The sequence below is a fragment of the Gracilinanus agilis genome, chromosome 3 (genome assembly GCF_016433145.1).
Source record: "Gracilinanus agilis isolate LMUSP501 chromosome 3, AgileGrace, whole genome shotgun sequence".
NCBI lineage: Eukaryota > Metazoa > Chordata > Mammalia > Didelphimorphia > Didelphidae > Gracilinanus > Gracilinanus agilis.
Genome location: NC_058132.1, coordinates 72,458,365 through 72,473,375, shown reverse-complemented (window position 1 = coordinate 72,473,375; position 15,011 = coordinate 72,458,365). Strand labels below are relative to the sequence as shown.

The following is a 15,011-nucleotide window of genomic DNA, read 5'->3' as shown; positions in this document are numbered from 1 at the left end:
AATGGCTTGATTTTTTATACAATTGCTTTAACTCCTTGTATATTTGAGTAATTAGACCCCTGTCAGAGTTTTTTGTTATAAAGATTTTTTTCCCAATTTGTTGTTTCCCTTCTGATTTTGACTACATTGTTTTTGTTTGTACAAAAACTTTTTAGTTTAATATAATCAAAACCATTTAATTTACATTTTGTAATTTTCTCTAACTCTTGCTTGGTTTTAAAGTCTTTCCTTTCCCACAGATCTGACAAGTAAACTATTCTGTGTTCACTTAACTTGTTTATAGTTTCCCTCTTTATATTCAAGTTCACCCATTCTGAATTTATCTTGGTGTAGGGTGTGAGATGTTGATCTAGACCTAATCTCTCCCATATTGTTTTCCAAATTTCCCAGCAGTTTTTGTCAAATAGTGGATTCATGTCCCAAAAGTTGGGCTCTTTGCGTTTATCATACACTGTCTTGCTGACGTCATTAACCCCAAGTCTATTTCATTGATCCTCCCTTCTATCTCTTAGCCAGTACCATATTGTTTTGATGACTGCTGCTTTATAGTATAGTTTAATATCTGGTACTGCTAGGCCCCGTTCTTTCTGTAGTCTTTTTGCTAGTATTTTATTTAAGATTTTTGCATCTGTGTTCATTAGTGAGATTGGTCTATAGTTTTCTTTCTCTGTTTTTTTCTTCCTGGCTTGAGAATCAGTACCATATTTGGGTCATAAAAAGAATTTGATAAGACTCCATCTTTGCTTATTTTGTCAAATAGTTTTGTAGAGTATTGGAATTCGTTATTCTTATAATGTTTGATGGAATTCACTTGTGAATCCATCTGGCCCTGGGGATTTTTTTCTTAGGGAGTTCTTTGATGTTCAATTTCTTTTTCTGATATATATGGGATTATTTAAGTATTCTATTTACTCTTTTGTTAATCTAGGCAATTTACATTTTTGTAAATATTGGTCCATTTCACTTATATTGTCACATAATTGGGCAAAATAGCTCTTAATAATTTTGTTTTCATTAGAGGTGAGATTGCCCTTTTTATTCTTGATACTGTTAATTTGATTCACTTCTTTCTTTTTAAACATTACACTAATCAATACTTCACCTATTTTATTTGTTTTTTCAAAATACCAAAATATCTCTTTCTTTCTTTTTTTTTTTTTTTTTTTTGTTGACATAGGCATTTAGGGATGTAAATTTTCCCTTGAGTACTGCTTTGGTTGTATCCCATAAATTTTGATATATTGTCTTCTCGTTGTCATTTTCTTCAGTGAAATCAGTAATTGTTTCTTTGATTTGTTCTTTAACCCACAGTTTTGGAGAATTAGATTATTTAATTTCCAATTAATTTTTAAATTGCCTCTTCATTCAACTTTAGTAATTATACTTTTTACTACATTATGATCTGAAAAAGTTGCATTTATTACTTCTGATTTTTCTGCATTTGTTTGCCATGTTTTTATGCCCTAGTACATGGTCAGTCTTTGTATATGTATCATGTTCTGCTGAAAAGAAGGTATATTCCTTTTTATTGTAAGAGGGAAATTTAGGTCCCTTCGTGGTCGCCAAAATGTAAGAGGGAAATTTAGGTATTTTATAGATATATATTTGTAATGTGGGCGCCAGGAATCAGCAGTTCAGATTGATTCCGTAATTAAATCAGACCCAAGTCACCATCGGGTTGAGGCAAGTTTATTTACAACTAGGAAGGTAAAAGTATAGGAATAAAGAGAAAGGGAGAGGCTAGTCCAGGCCTTCGAATGGCTGAACTAGAGAGAAGGTTAAAAGGCTAAATAAATGAAGCTGCAAGCCTCAAGGCCTAACAACCAGATAGGCTAATACCTACTTAAGGCAGAGTTTAGAAGCGGCCTAGGTAGGCCAAGAAATTCAGCCTAACTTACCCACGTGACAATACAGAGTAGAAGCTGTCTGTGGTCTCAGGAGCTCCTTCAGCACCAAGTTCAAGGCGGGAACTGCCTCCACAGGAAGTAACCAACTTACTTAAAGAGATAGTGTCTTTCGTCACTTCCCGTGGGTCCACCTCTAATTCAAATGGACAAATGGCAATCTCTACATTGATTTGGACTGCCCAAAGGGCAGTCCCTTGTTCTTGATTTGTTACTTATTGTCATGTGTGGGTAACTCGTCTCCCCTCCCCACTAAGGAAGGTGAGGGTGATGTAATTTCTATGCCTAGGTTGAGTAGGGTTTTGACTACGAATGGGCTAGAGCTAATTCTATTTACATATTACATATTACATATTTTCTCTAGATATTTATTAACTCTTAATTTTTCTAAAATTTCATTCACTTTTGTTACTTTTTTCTTATTTATTTTTTAGTTCGATTTACCTATATATGATAAGGGAAGGTTGAGGTTCCCAATAGTATAGTTTTACTATCTATTTCCTTCCTATGTTCTAATAGTTTCTCCTTTAAAAATCTGGACGCTATACCATTTGGTGCATAGATGTTGAGTACTGAAATTTCTTCATTGTCTATATTGCCTTTTATCAGGATGTAATTAACTTCCTTATCTCTTTTAATCAGATCAGATATAATCAATTTAATTTTACTGAAGCCCTTAAATTTTTTCTCTTTATTATTTACCTTTTTATGGTTCTCTTGAATTTTGTATTTGGACATCAATTTTTTTGTTTAATTCTGGTTGGTGGGGGTGTGTGTGGTCAGCCTGTGCTTTTCTTTGTGCAGTTTTGCCCCATTATATCGTGGAAATCCACTCTCCCTGCCTACCTTTCACTTTGTGTTTAGTGTGGGAGCTCCCTCTCTGGTCCTGCTTTGACTTCTGTCCTTTTGAGATGCTTTTTAAAGATTGGTTTGAGCAGTTTCAGGATTTCCCTGCTGCTACACCACCATCTTGGCTCAACCTCTGTTGAATATTTTGGGAAGAATTATGTTGTAGTGAGAAGAGTACTGGTATCAGGGAATAAAAAAAAAATCTGGCTTCAAATTCTACTTCTTACACTTGGTAATTATATTACCTTGGGAGAATTATTTAACTTTTTAAAACCTCAGTTTGAAGTGATATTGAAAATAAGACTGAGTTAAAAGAGACATTTGTAAAATGTTTTACAAACTTTAAATCACCTTTAAATGTCATTTGTTCTTTTCAACAGTCTTCTGAAATAGAACATAATTATTTTAAGTGGGAAAAGTAAGGGACACACATAAAGTTGCCATAAGAACCCCAAAAGGCTGTAGTCATTTTATTCTTTAGGCTAGTTCCTAGTCCAGAAATTTATTGACTCCATTTTGAGAGGTCTAGACTTACTTTCTCTTTTTATGTCTGTGAAGGTGGTGGATGGCCTCTGGGCTGCCATGTGTGTAAATGGCAGACTTCTCAAAGTAGCTCTTCTCAAAGTAGCTACCAGGGAGACTGAATGGGAAAACAATGTATAAGCAAAAGTGGGAGTTGGAATTTTTGTGAGTCTTTTCCTTCCAAGAAAGAAGGACGCTTTAATCACAATTTGTGTGATGAAACGACTGCAGAATCTAATTGTCGATGTAGTTGTTCTTTATTAATGTTGCTATCCAGTATGTGTTAGAACTGAGCTGATGCACAGGGATGACAGATGCTTTTCCAAAAGAGGAATTATTAGTATACTTTCAATTCTGAATTATTTGTGCCTCAGGTAGTAGTGTATGTCTAGTATGAATTTTGGAGGTACACACTAGCTTATTAGTAATTGGTTTTAATACAAAATTTTATACACTTTCTTTTCAGTCCCATTTTGAATTGTTTTAGAGCAACACATTTCAGACAAAAGGTTTTGACTCTAAATATGCTTTTACTTGCAAACTAGTCACATGAAATCAAGTGATTTGTAGAGTGTTGATATATTTGCTCTCAGAGATCAAAAGGGATGATGTTGGGTGGTTTTTAGAAAGGAAAGACTACGTATGTGTACAGTGAACTATCATAAAAATGCTAATTGGGAAAAGCCACAGAGTTTAGTATTTGTAATATTTTTGCAATTGTACATTTTTATATGGTTTAACTTAGGCTAGCGAAATCATGGGGTCAGTCAGATAGTGAGGAAATAAAATGCCAGACTTAGAGTCAGGAAGCCCTGAATTAAAATCCAGCTGCAGACACTTACTTGTTTTGTGATCCTGAGTAATTCATTTCACCATGTTTGACACAGTTTCCTCATCTGTAAAATGAACTGGAGAAGGAAATGGCAAACTACTCCAGTATCTCTGCCAAGAAAACCCTAAATGGGGTCGTAAAGAGTCAGACACAACTGAAAAAGAACAACAACAAAAAATACATCATTAGAAATTTAGAGTGAGGATAGTGGATAAAGAGCTAAGGCTTGATTTAAATGGGGATAAAATACCTGTATGCACCTCACTGGATTGTTGTGAAGTCCAATGAGGTAATGTAAGCTGTTGTTATTATTGATATTAGTCTATCAACAAGCTCCTGAAGACCTTTTCAGAGTTGTTTTGATTTGCATCTCTCTAATCAATAATGATTTAGAGAAATCTTTATGACTATATCGTTTTGATTTCTTTTTCCAAAAACCATCTGTTCCTATCTTTTGACCATTTATGAGCTGACTGGGGAATGATTCATATTCTTATAAATATGATACAAATGTGATAAAGTTCTCTATATTTGACACGAGACCTTTATCGAAGAAGCTATAACATTTTTCTCTAATTTTCTGCTTCCTTTCTAATCTTGGCTACATTAAGTTTATTTGTATAAAACCTTTTTAATTTATTGTAATCAAAATTATCTATTTTACATTTTATAATGCTTTCTATTTCTTGTTTATTGATAAATTCTTCTCCTAACCATAAATATGTTCCCTATTCTTCTGATTTGCTTATGATATCTCCTTTTACGTCTAGATCATTTATCCATTTTGTTCTTATCTTGGTAAATAGTTAATGATGGTTAAGGTAAATGATGAGATATTGGTCAATAGCTAGTTTCTGACAGACTGCTTTCTAGTTTTCCTAATAATTTTTAACAAATAGGGAATTCTTATCCCCAAAACTTGGATTTTTACTTTTGTCAAACACGAGGTTACTATAATCTTTTACTACTCTTTGTTTTATATATTTATTCAATTCCCTGGATTTACTGTTCTATTTCTTAGCCAGTACCATTTTTTTTCTTTTTTAAACTCTTATCTTCCGTCTTAGAATCAATGACGTGTACTAGTTCCAAGGCAGAAGAGAAGTTAGGCCTGGGCAATGGGAGTTAAGGGACTTGCCCAGGACCACACAGCTAGGAAGTATCTGAGGTCAGATTTGAACCCAGGACCTCCTGTCTATAGGTCTGGCTCTTAATCCACTGAGCCACCTAATTGTCCCTAGTACCAGATAGTTTTCTTAAAATCTGGTATAGCTAGATTGCCTTCCTTTATATTTTTTTCATTAATTCTTTTGATTTTCTTGACCTTTTGTTCTTCCAAGTGACTTCTGATTTTTTTTTTATAGTTCAAAACAATTTTTTGGTAATTTAATTGGGATGATTTTGAATAAATAGATTAGCTTAGGTAGGATTGTCATTTTAATTCTATTAGCTTTGCTTACCCATGGACAGTTAATATTTCTTCAGTTATTTAAATCTAACTTTATTTGTATTCATTGTTTTATGAATATGTTTCTGGGCTTGTTTTGGCAGGTATCTTCCTAGGCATTTTATTCTCTGATTATTTAAAATGGGTTATCTCTTACTACTCTTTTTGTAAGGGCTTTGTTGATGATATTTAGAAATGCTGATGATTTATATGAGTTTATTTTATATCTTGCTACTTTGTTAAAATCATTAATAGTTTCAACTAATTTTTTAGTTGAATCTCTAGGATTTTCCATATATAATATCATATCTTATCTTCAAAAAGAGATGGTTTTATTATCTCTTTGCCCATTCTGATTCTTTTTCTTCTTTTATTACTATTGCTAGCATTTCTAACACCATACACATGTATACACACACACACACACACACACACACGCACGCACACACATATTTAAACTCTTATCTTCCATCTTAGAATCAATACTATGTATTGGTTCTAAAGCAGAATAGTAGTGAAGGCAAGGGTCACACAGCTAGGAAATGTCTGAGGCCTGCCTAATATAATATTAAATAATATTGGTAATATGGGGATCCTTGTTTCACTCCTGATCTTATAGGGAAGGCTTCTAACTTATCCCTCTTTCAGGTAATGTTTGCTGATGGCTTTAGGTATGTACTTAACATTCTAAGGAAAAATTAATTTGTAACTATGCTTTTAAATGTTTTTAAGAGGAATGAATATGTTTTTCTCTTGGATAGAACACTGACTTGGAGCTAGGAAAACCTGAGTTCAAATCCTTACATGTACAGTGATCCCTCACCTATCATGGGAGTTCGACCCCCATTATAGGTGAAAATCCACGTGGTGTATTCATTTTATTATTTATATATATTTTAAGGCTTTATAAACCCTTCCCACTCTCCTATGAACCTTTTCCACACTCTTCTTAACCTATAGTCACTGAGCCAATCAGTGCCCAGGATACAGAACATAATGCTATTTGGTCTCCTTTTATTCCATAAGCCAATAGTGTGCTGAAATAAGTGTAGCTCTGTGATACTTATTTAAAAAAAAAAAACAACAAAAAACCCCTGATACAGTGAAGCTGTGATAAGTGAACCACAATATAGTGAGGGATGACTGTACTATCTGTTTTACTCTGGGAAAACCTCTCTTAGCTCATTTCCTTTTCTCTAAAATGAAAAGATTGGATTTGATGGCCTCAAGGTCACCTCTAGTTCTATTATTATAAATTTATGATCTTTGTGTGTTTGGGAGGGTTTTTGTCACATATTTGATTCTTTTTTTTTTTTTTTTTTTTTTTTTTTTAACCCTTACCTTCTATCTTGGAGCCAATACTGTGTAGGACCTCCCATCTCTAGGCCTGGCTCTCAATCCACTGAGCCACTTAGCTGCCCCCCACATATTTGATTCTTAATATTGATTGATTATTAAAATAGTCTTCTACTTGATCTCAGTTCTTTCTTCTTATCATCTCTCCTGCATGATGCTGCCACTTCTTTTATCATGTTACTTGAGAAGCCTTCAGTGATTCTTAGTTACCTGAAGGATGAGATCTAAATAAAAAAAAAATTTTTTTTAAAGTCTCTCATTCAAGGGCTTGTAAAGTCAGGACCCAAACTACTTTATAGTTTTATAAAGCACTACCTATGGATGAAGTACTGTGCTAAGTGTGGGATTTAAGAAGGACAAAATGGTCCTAACTCTCAAGGCCCTTAAATAGACACATACGTAGTAGATGGAAAGTAACACTAAAGGAGAAAGGTGTGAGTAGAGCTGGGGATAATGCCCTTTGAATTCTTTTAAAAGGTGGCATTGATACTCAGAGAGAAAGGACAGCATTCTAGGCCTGAGAGACTTGAGTGCGACACAGAAAATTAGGGGAAACTGTACTTAAAATGCTAAAGGATTTTACATTTTATCTTGGAGATAATAGGGAGCCTCAAGAGTTTTATTGATTTGGGAGGTAACAAGGTTAGACTTGGGTTTTAGTAAAATTATTTTCTTACTGCTCTCTTAGACTAGCTTTTAACTATAGCTAAATTGGACTATCTGTCTTCTTGTCTTATTCCTTTGAATATAGTATTCTTCTTGCCTGGAATGCTTAGTCAGGCAGAGGAACAGTTAGGGGGAAAATAATTGGTTCCTTTATGGTGCAGTGTGAGTAGTATTTGTACTTGGAGTACATCCATATTTAGAATGTGGAACATGAGTATGATGATTGTGTGGTTGTGTCACATATATGTATGTGTGTATTTGATTGAGTTGTCTGGAGTAAAGAAACCTCTAGTATTTTATATATATATATATGTGTGTATATATATATATATATATATATATATTTAGTGGAGGTGAAGAAAATGCTTTTTTTTTTGGGAGGGTTTGAAAATAGAAGAAGTTGGGGCTTCCAGGGCTATTAGCTTGCAACCATAGCTACCTCTCACATTGGTTTATTAAATCTATTTCAAATATTCTGAACCTTAAAATTATTGATTTTGAGAGTAATTTGAATACTTGATAAACTTTCTGTATAGAACCTTAGAGTTGAAATAAAAGTTAGAAAAAATGGTGATTGAAGGTACATTGTGTTAGAGAAAGAATATCATATATATAAGATGGAAGGGGTTGACTTAAAAACAGATATGCACATAAAAGGTTTTGAATCTTGATGCAGAGAATCAGCATTTTTGTCTTCTACTTTGATATGGAAATAGGGCAAAACTTGTTTTGTATATCTAAGATTTTCAGTCAGCTGGCAGTTATCAGAGAATGTTTTATTTAATTAACCTGGGTCCTAGACTCTTAATATTTACTCAGATTTTGGGCTGAACTGCCTGATTCAGAAAGGAATTGTGGCTAAGCAAGATAGTGGGGTGTAAATAAGTATGAACTTTTGCTTTTGTCATGCCCTTTTCCCCTCAATCTGTGTTCATTGCCAGTCTACTACACACAATAACTCCCTAATATTAGTCTGTTGAATGAGTGAAACCTTTTCCATTGACCTCTTCAGGTTGTCTTTCTTTTTACTTTTTTCCCCTTTTCAAAGTCCTTTTTGGGGTAGAGATAAAACCACTTTCTTGTTTTTTTCTTTTCTTTTCTTTTTTTAAAACAAGATGAGGATAAATTAAATCCAGTGAAATCTAGGAACAATATCAATATGAAAGAGACACAATGTTAAAACTGTTTCAAGAAGTATGATACTTTGGGAAATTGCGTCCTATTGCATGACTCTCTGAGGCACCATAGCACTTGTATTTTTCTCTTTCTTTTTGCTATATTCTAAGTAAATTTTTATTTTTATTTCAAATTTTTAAAAAAAATGTATTTTTCTCCCAATTACACATAAAAACAATTTGAAGCATTTAAAAAAGAATTTTGAGTATTGAATTCCTCCACCTGCCAGGATCATAAGCAATGTGATAGATTTTTTCAAGTGCAATCATGTAAAACATTTTTTTCCATATGAATCCTTTTGTGGAAGGAAACTTGAACAAAAAAAGATTAAGAAAATTAAAAAAGTTTGCCTTGGGCTGGATTTACACTCCCTCAGTTCTTTTTTTGGAAGCAGATGGCATTTTATATCATGAGTCCTTTGAGATCATTTTGAATCATTTTATTGCTGAGAATGACTAAGTTTTTCACTATTGTTCATTGTACAGTATTCTTGTTACTCTGTACAAAGTTCTTCTGGTTGTGCTTAGTTCACTCTGCTTCAGTTTCTTCAGGTTTGTACAAGTTTTTCTGAACTCCTCCTGCTTGTCATTTCTTACATCATGATGGTTTTCTATTACAATCATAGTCTATAAACTTACTCAACCATTCTCCAATTGATGGGTATCCCCTCACTTTCAAATTCTTTGTCCCCTCATAAAGAGCTGCTTTAAATATTTTTGTATACATAGGCCCATTCTTTTCTTTATTTTTATTTTGGGATAGAAACCTAGTATGGTATTGCTGGATCCAAGGGTATGTACTGTTTTGTAGCTCTTTGGGCATACTGTCCAAATTGTTCTCCAGAATGTTTGAATCAGTTCAGAACTTCCCCAGCGGTGCATTAGTGTCTCAATTTCCCCTCATTTCCTCTAAGGAAATTTTTCTGTTACAATAGCCAACCTGATAGGTGTGAGGTGGTACCTCAGAGTTGTTTTATTTGCATTTCTCTAATTTCTCTAAATCTCTGCAGTTCTCTAATAATATCTAATCTAGTGAATTAGAGCATTTTTTGCAGGACTATAGAGAACATTAATCACTTTGAAAACAGCCTCATTCATATCTTTTAACCATTTATCAATTGGGGAATGACTTGTATTACATATTTGACTCATTTCTCTATGTATTTGATAAATTAGGTTTTTATTAGAAAGTCATGTAAAAAAATCATTTACCATTATGATTTCTATGTATTACTCTCCTTCCTACTTCCCCATTTAGTTTCTGACCACCGTATTCTCCAGTTTGCCCTCTTTTCCATCAACCCCATCACTTTTCTCTTATCTCCTTCCCCCCTGCTTTCCTGTAGGTTGATAGAATTCTATACTCAATTAATTGTATATATTCTTCCTTCATTTAGGCAATACTGATGAGAAGTTCATGTGCTCGCTTCCTTACCTCTTCCAAATTCCCCTCCACTTTCAGGCCTCTTTTATGTAAGATAATTTACATCATTCTATTTTTCCCTTCCCTCTTCTTCCAATGCATTCCTCTTTCTCATACCTTTATTTATTTATTTTTTTAGATCTCATCCCATCATATTCAACTCATAGTGTTGCTTTCTGTCTATGTATACTTCTTCTAACTGCCCTAATAATGATAAAAGTTCTTAGGAGTTATAAGAATCATCTTCCCATGTAGGTTTGTAAACAGTTTAACCTCATTGAATGTCTTTTGAATTATCTTTTCCTGTTTACTTTTTTATGCTTCTTTTGAGTTGTTTTATGTTTGAGAATCAAATTTTCCATTCAGCTCTAGTTTTTTCATCAGGAATGTTTGGAAGTCCTCTGTTTCATTGAATGCCCATTTTCCCCTCCCTCAATGATTATGCTCATTTTTGCTGGGTAAGTGATTCTTGGTTGAAGTCCTAGCTTCTTTGCCTTCTGGGATATCCTATTCCAGGTCCTCGGATTCTTTAATGTGGAAGCTGCTAAATCTTGTATTATTCTGACTGTGGCTTCACAGTATTTGATTTGTTTCTTTTTGACCACTTGCAATATTGTCTCCTTGACCTGGGAGTTCTGGAATTTGGCTATACTATTTGTAGGAATTATACTTTTTGAATTTCTTTCAGGAGGTGTTTGGTGGATTCTTTCCATTTTACTCTCTGACTCTAGGATAGCAGGGCAATTTTCCTTGATAATTTCTTGAAAGATAATGTCTAAGTTTTTTTTTTGATCACAGTTTTCATGTAGACCAGTAATTCTTAGATTATTTCTCTCGGATTCATTTTCTAGGTCGTGTGTGTGTGTGTGTGTGTGTGTGTGTGTGTGTGTGTGTTTTTAATGAGATATTTCACAGTTTTTTTCTATTTCTTTTCATTCTTTTGACTTTGATTATTTCATGATGTCTCATGGAGCCATTAATTTTTCACTTGTTCAATTCTGATTTTTAAGGCATGATTTTCTTAAGTGAGTTTTTATATTTGACCAATTCTATTTTTTCCATTTGATCAATTCTACTTTTTAAAGACTTCTTTTCATCAATGAGCTTTTTTTATACTCTTTTTTCCATATGTTCAAATCTACCTTTTAAGAATTCTTCTCTTCAGTGCATTTTTGTATATCTTTTTCCGTTTGTCCAATTGTGCTTTTTAAAAAGTTCTCTTCATTGGATTTTTGGGCCTCTTTTACCAATTGGCCTATTCTGTTTTTTAAAGTATTGATTTCTTCAGTATTTTTTCTTCGTGCCTCCTTTACCAAGCTGCTGACTTTTTTTTCATGATTTTCCTATTTAACTTCTGTTTCTTTTCCCAGTTTTTCTTCTATCTCTCTTATTTGATTTTTAAAATCCTTTTGGAGGGGCAGCTAGGAGACCCATGATTTAAAGCCAGGCCTAGAGATAGGAGGTCTCGGGTTCAAATGTAGCCTTAGACATTTCCTAGCTGTGTGACCCTGGGCAAATCACAGCCCCCATTGCCTAGCCCTTAATGCTCGATTGCCTTGAAACCAATTCACAAATTAATTCTAAGATGGAAGTTAAGGGTTTAAAAACAATCTTTTTTGAGCTCCTCCAGTAATTCTTTTTGGGCTTGAGACCAATTCCTGTTTTGTTTGGAGGCTTTGGATGCAGCAATATATTGACTTTGTTATTTTCTTCAGAGTTTTGTTTTTCCTGTCACCAAAGTAACTTTCTATGTTGTTTCTTTCTTTTTGTTGTTGCTGTTGTTGTTTATTTGCTCATTTCTAAGCCTTTTTCTTTTCTTTTAACTTAAAAAACTCTAAAGTTGGGTTTTGTAACTGTGGTGAACAGAACACTGTTCCAAGCTTCAAGTTCTTTGGGCAGCTGCCTTCAGAACTGGCTCTGGGGAATCTATCTGCTTTCAGTTTTTCCAAGGTGGTACAATGTAATACGTGGTGTGTTTAATACTTTCCAGGCCTATGCTCTTGTCTATGAGTAATCACAAGCACTTTTTTCTGCCTTTGGAACTATGACCAGGTTCCCTTGCTGCTCCCCTGTGGCCCCAAGTTCTCTTGTGTGCTACTGCTCCTCCTCACCTTGAGATTGCCCTGGATCTGTTTATGGGCAAAGTTACAAGTGGCTTGCACCAAGCGCCAGCAAATGGACCCCAGCAAACGAACCCCAGCAAACAAACCCCTGTACTCTCCTTCCGAGCAGTTGTCAGACTTCCTCTTACCATCTGTGACTGAGAGCTCTGGAAGTCTTTGCTGCTGTTTAAGGAGTGCTGGAGGCCCATGGCTGCAGTGAGGCCTGCCTTGGCACACTGTTTTGCATTTGACTTCTGTTCTAGTACACTAGTCCTTTTTTGCTGGCCTTCTAAGTTGTTTTGGGCTGAAAAATTCTTTCACCTCATCTTTTAGTGGGTTGGGCTACTCTAGATTTCATTTTGAGATGTTGTATCAGTGTTTCAGAGGGTAATTTAGTAGAGATCAGGTGGGTCTGTGTACCTTCTCCACCATCTTGCCTCTGTCCCTATACTTGCATTGTTCTTACAAGCTTGTTCTGTGTTCTAGTTATTTTGCTGTATAATCCTCCTTTTGAAGACAGGGGTATCTTTTTTTCTTTGTAACCTTCACAGGTGTAAGTTTTTGCATATGTAGGTGTTGAACTTTCATCAGAGTTCTATTCTGATACCTCCTTATGAACTGAATGTTACCTTAGGTTCTTAAAGTTTGTGTTAGCTGAGCAAGATCTGACTAATCTTGTCTACAGATTGAATGCAAGTACTTGAATGGAAATCAATACATGCTTTCATTTCCTGATTCTACTACTCATTAATTGCTGTTTTCCCCTTTTCTGCCTTAGTTCTCTCATCTCTAACATAGGAGCATCACTAGGTTATTTCTAAAATTCTTTGCAGCTCTAAAATGTTATGAGTCAGAAGACTTGAGTGCTTTCTAGCCTTGGTTTTGCTAATATGGATAAGTCTTTTCTCAGAACTATACCTTTCTTATTGCTTAAAAAAAGTTTAATCTGCCTGTTTGACATGATTGTTTTGATAAAGAAATGAGAGAATATGGTTGAAATAACTCTTCCTGCTCTTGTTTTAATGATATGTATTCACTCTTAGTTCTCTTACCTTTGTTCACTGCTTCTTCTCAACTTCCTTTGCTAGATCAACATCCATGTCCCACTTCTGATCTGTGTCAGAGACCTCCTTTTGAATCCTTTTTTTGGTGATATCATTAACTTCTATGGATTCATTTATCTCTGTACAGATGACTCCTAATGCTATATATCTGGTTGTAGTCTCTCTTGAGTTCCAGTCCTGCATCAGCCTCTTGATAATAAAGCACTTAATAAATTCTTTTTTTAGAAGCTTTTATTGATTTTTTTTCCATTTCTTATATCATCTTAGTTATTTCAAGTATTTTTCCTTTCCCCTCTCCTCAGGGAGTTATATCTCATATAACAAATAATATTTTTTAAAAAGGAAAAAAGTCAGCATAACTGAATGGATACATTAGAAAATTCTAAAAACATGTTCAGGGTATTACACCTGTGGATCTCCTACCTCTATAAAGAGATGGGCTAAGAAGTGTCATTTCATCTCTTCATTTAAGTCCTTGCTTTATTTTTTTATTTTTCTTTGGTTCAACTTTGATTTTGGGGGTATGTAATTCTTTCCACTTAACATTGTCCTAGCCATGTGTATTGTTTTCTTGGTTCTATTTACTTCAGTTCTCATTAGCTCATGTAGCTCTTCATGCATTTCTCTGTATTCATCACATACATCATTTCTTATAGCACAGTAATACTGCATTACATTCATGTAATTTTCTTAGTTATTCCCTAATTGATGGGCTTTTTCTTTGTAAATCCAATTTTTAGCTCTTACAAAAAATGTTGCTTATAAATATTTTGAAGTGTAGGGGGACTTTTTTATCATCAGTGGCTTCCTTAGGGTAAAAGGCTAGTAATAGGGACTCTAGTTCAAAAGATGTGGGTGTTTAAATCCCTTCCAAATTGCTTTAAAAAATGGTTGCACCATTTCACAGGTTCACCAAGAATATATTAGTGGGTTTATAATTCCACAACCCTTTCAACATTGATTGTTTTTTGTCATTTTTGCCATTTGCAGGGTGTAAGGTGAAGCCTCATGGTTGTTATGATTCATATTTACCTTATTATTAGGGTTTTAGAACATTTTTTCATGTGATTGTGAATACTTCTTTTGGGCATTCTTTGTATATGTCCTTTGACCACTTATCAACTAGGGCATGGATATTTGAATACCAAACTATATCAGAGAAATTTGATTCAAAGATTACCCCCCCACCCCCACCCTAGCCCTGCGTGCATTAATTTTATTTGCAGAAACTTCTCATTTTCAAGTAATCAAAGTTACTTATTTTTATCTCTTGTAAATACCTTTATCCCTTTTTTCATTAAGAACACATCTCCTACCCATGGCTATAAGAGGTATAAGATATGTTTCACTTAGCTTTTGAAAAACAATTTAATCTTGGTGTTTCCATTTTGAACGTATTATATATAGCATATGGTATAAAATATTGGTCTAATTTTTGTTGGATCACTTTCCAGTTTCCCCAGTAGTTTAAAAAAATCAAATAAGCTATTTTTTTCCTATGTAATTTATACCCTACACTTTTATCACAGACTAGATTATTAAGTTCTGTTGTTTCTGATTTTCACTTGCCTGGTCAGTTCCATTAATCTCTATTTTTTAATCAATACCAGAATGGTTTTGATGACTACTGCTTTATAATATAATCTGAAGTTTGGAAGTGCTATTTCCCCT

The 15,011-nt window shown here is 34.1% G+C and overlaps 1 protein-coding gene across 1 annotated transcript in view; it reads right to left on the bottom strand.

The window, feature by feature from the left end:
- Nucleotides 1–12,485, bottom strand: part of LOC123241051 (sorting nexin-6-like) — a 47,610-nt gene extending 35,125 nt beyond the window's left edge. The window contains exons 1-2 of the mRNA XM_044668760.1: nucleotides 12,286–12,485; nucleotides 3,289–3,393 (exon numbers count right to left, since the gene is read on the bottom strand). Coding sequence (XP_044524695.1) covers nucleotides 3,289–3,393; nucleotides 12,286–12,485 — 305 coding nt within the window. The remainder of the gene's footprint in view (nucleotides 1–3,288; nucleotides 3,394–12,285) is intronic.
- Nucleotides 12,486–15,011: the final 2,526 nt, after the last annotated feature.